At 48.0% G+C, this 2,500-nt stretch overlaps 1 protein-coding gene across 5 annotated transcripts in view; it reads right to left on the reverse strand.

The window, feature by feature from the left end:
* LOC138000378 (protocadherin Fat 1-like) overlaps nucleotides 1–2,500 on the reverse strand; it is a 47,483-nt gene that overhangs the window by 2,043 nt on the left and 42,940 nt on the right. For all 5 annotated transcript variants that reach the window (XM_068846743.1, XM_068846742.1, XM_068846745.1 and 2 more), the window contains 2 exons: nucleotides 2,027–2,297; nucleotides 1–1,320 (listed from right to left, as the gene is read on the reverse strand). The exon at nucleotides 1–1,320 is cut by the window's left edge and continues 2,043 nt beyond it. In XM_068846743.1, coding sequence (XP_068702844.1) covers nucleotides 1–1,320; nucleotides 2,027–2,297 — 1,591 coding nt within the window. The remainder of the gene's footprint in view (nucleotides 1,321–2,026; nucleotides 2,298–2,500) is intronic.

The following is a 2,500-nucleotide window of genomic DNA, read 5'->3' on the forward strand; positions in this document are numbered from 1 at the left end:
GAACCACCGAGGCATCTTTCGGAGAGTCCACGTAACTTCCACCGTCTTCCTTCGATAGAGGAGTTCTCGGGACCAAATCGTCGGGAATGTCCGTGTAATCCCAGTGATAGTTGGGTAGATTATCTGATACTGAAGTCAGCGTTTTCATGGTGCCGAAATCTTTCCGAGCTCTCTCGCGCCTGCGCCATGAGTCTTCCGCGTCATAACCAGGAGGCATTCCTAGATCATCAACGTTGTATCCATGAACTTCTCTCGGGGGAGGAGTAGGGGGCTCCGGTGATGTAACCTCCGAACCCACCACAGGTGGGGACACTTTTAATACCGACGACGTTTTAGCAGCCTCTGCTTGCGCGCGCAGCTCTCGTTTTCTCTTGGCTCGCCATCGCAGGATGAAAACCACAAGAATCACAACAAGCAAAAGGACGGCCAGAATTACGGCAATGCCAATTATTTCACTGCGCCCGAGAAGCAAGCCTTCTCTGGCGTCCACGTTAGCCAGGACTTGCTCGCAAAACCTTCCTCCGTAGGCGGTGGCGGAACAGTTGCATATAAACCCGCCAAAGGTATTTTCACAGAAGCCACCGTTTTTGCAGGGAGTGCTAGGACACTCGTCCACGTCAAGAGAGCAATCTAGGCCCGTGTAGGTCTCCAAACAGGAACAAGCCGTCTTTCCGTCATTTTTCTCTTCGCAAGTACCGCCGTTGTGGCACGGACTTTGTTTGCAGTTGTATCCCTCGTCGCAGGTTTTGCCTGATAATCCTTCCGGGCAGCGGCACGTGAAATCACTGCCAATGTTCGTGCACTGGGCGTTAAAAGAACACGGATTGGACGCACAAGGCCTGGAATCCTGCTCACAAGTTTGACCTGTGACCCCTTCAGGGCACGTGCAATTAAAGCCATTTTTCCTGACCGGAAAACACGTGCCACCGTTTTGGCATGGAGCGCTTGCGCACTTGCCGATAAAAATCTCGCACTGGGTGCCCGTGTAACCCTCTGGACATTCACAGCGATAGAGGTAGATTGGATCCTTGAAACACGTGCCATAATTCAGACAAGGATTGGCCTCGCAACCCTCAAATGGCCGACAGTCAGGTCCCGAGTGATGAGGAAGACAATCACAGAAGTGCGAGGTCAGCGTCTCCACGCACCGACTGGCACGCGGACAAGTGTTCACGCGGCAAGCTCCCGATAGCTTACAGCCAAACAATGCTTTATTCGGTTGAGCAGTTACGTAGCTGTCCGAGCCATCCATAGGTAGGTCTTCACCGTTCATATTTAAGTTCTGCAAGCAGCCTTTAAATCCATTCTCTACTCGTTGACCTAAGGAAAGGAAAAAAAAAAGGTAAATCGTAGAAATTTAATAGCAGCTTCATGATCCCGATAAACTTTGTTGGTTTCGATCTATCACTATACTCACTGAGGGCCATCATGTATAAATACCACTCAATTGAACTAACTCAAGCGACAAATGCGTAAGGTCCAAGAATAGAACGAGGAAGGTCAACGCCTTCACCACTGCACCAATCATGCCCCTGAATAAAGCCTTCGCTTGGGCCCATTTTCCTTTGGGAATAATTTGGAACTTCATCTCACTCACTCATCTAATACGAAAGGATCTGATGCTTAAATAGTGCAGTCCAACTCCATAAGGGTATAGAGCGGTTTTCAATTGAGTGTCGAAAGTAATTAAATAATTACTTTGGTTTATGATTACTTCACTCAGTGATTGGTTCAAAGTTCTCGCGCCATTTTTTCAACCAATCAGAAGTGAAACCAAAACCAATCGTGGCTCACGCGTGCACATTTTCCCGCGCTTGTGTCGGCTACCTGTAATTACTTCGAGTTTTGATTGGTTTGCCGGATTTTCTCAGTCCTTTTTGATTGGCCAAAGTAATTACTTTGGTTTTGGTTTTACGACACTCATTTGAAAACCGCTCTAAAACCCTTACGACCACTATCTCCTCCCTCCCCTCTCCCCCCTCACAACCCTACGCCAAGCCAAGTAACAAATGAGGAGAGATCTCACCTCGACCACTCATGTCGCGTCTTGTTTTGGATCCCAAAACTTTAGCTCCGAAATAAATAGCGTTGTCGTCCAGATTAAGGATTCTCATTTTCCCGGGAGACTTGTTCCAGGCTCGGTGAACGCCGTGATCCAGAATCAGTGTGGCGTGGTTACCTTGACGCGTGACTTCCACGTGATGCCATTTCCCATCGTCCACATTGGCCCAGTCAAGGTTCACGACACCGGCGCCACTTCCAAAATCAAAGCGCAACTGTAGATGGCCTTCAACAATCTGCGATGAAAAATGGTAAAGAATGATAAGTTTTAAGCGCTATGGTTCGATTTTCACCTTCGCTTGGAAATGCTTTCAAACGCCACCTGATGGGCGGTTTCGTCGAACTTCCAAATCGTTTGCCAAAGAGAGTCTACAGGACTTAAATGTCATTCGATCACAATATCAAGAATGGAGAAAGATAGTGAATATGTGTAAAGCTT

This window comes from Montipora foliosa, chromosome 4, assembly GCF_036669935.1.
Source record: "Montipora foliosa isolate CH-2021 chromosome 4, ASM3666993v2, whole genome shotgun sequence".
In the NCBI taxonomy this organism is placed as follows: Eukaryota; Metazoa; Cnidaria; class Anthozoa; order Scleractinia; family Acroporidae; genus Montipora; species Montipora foliosa.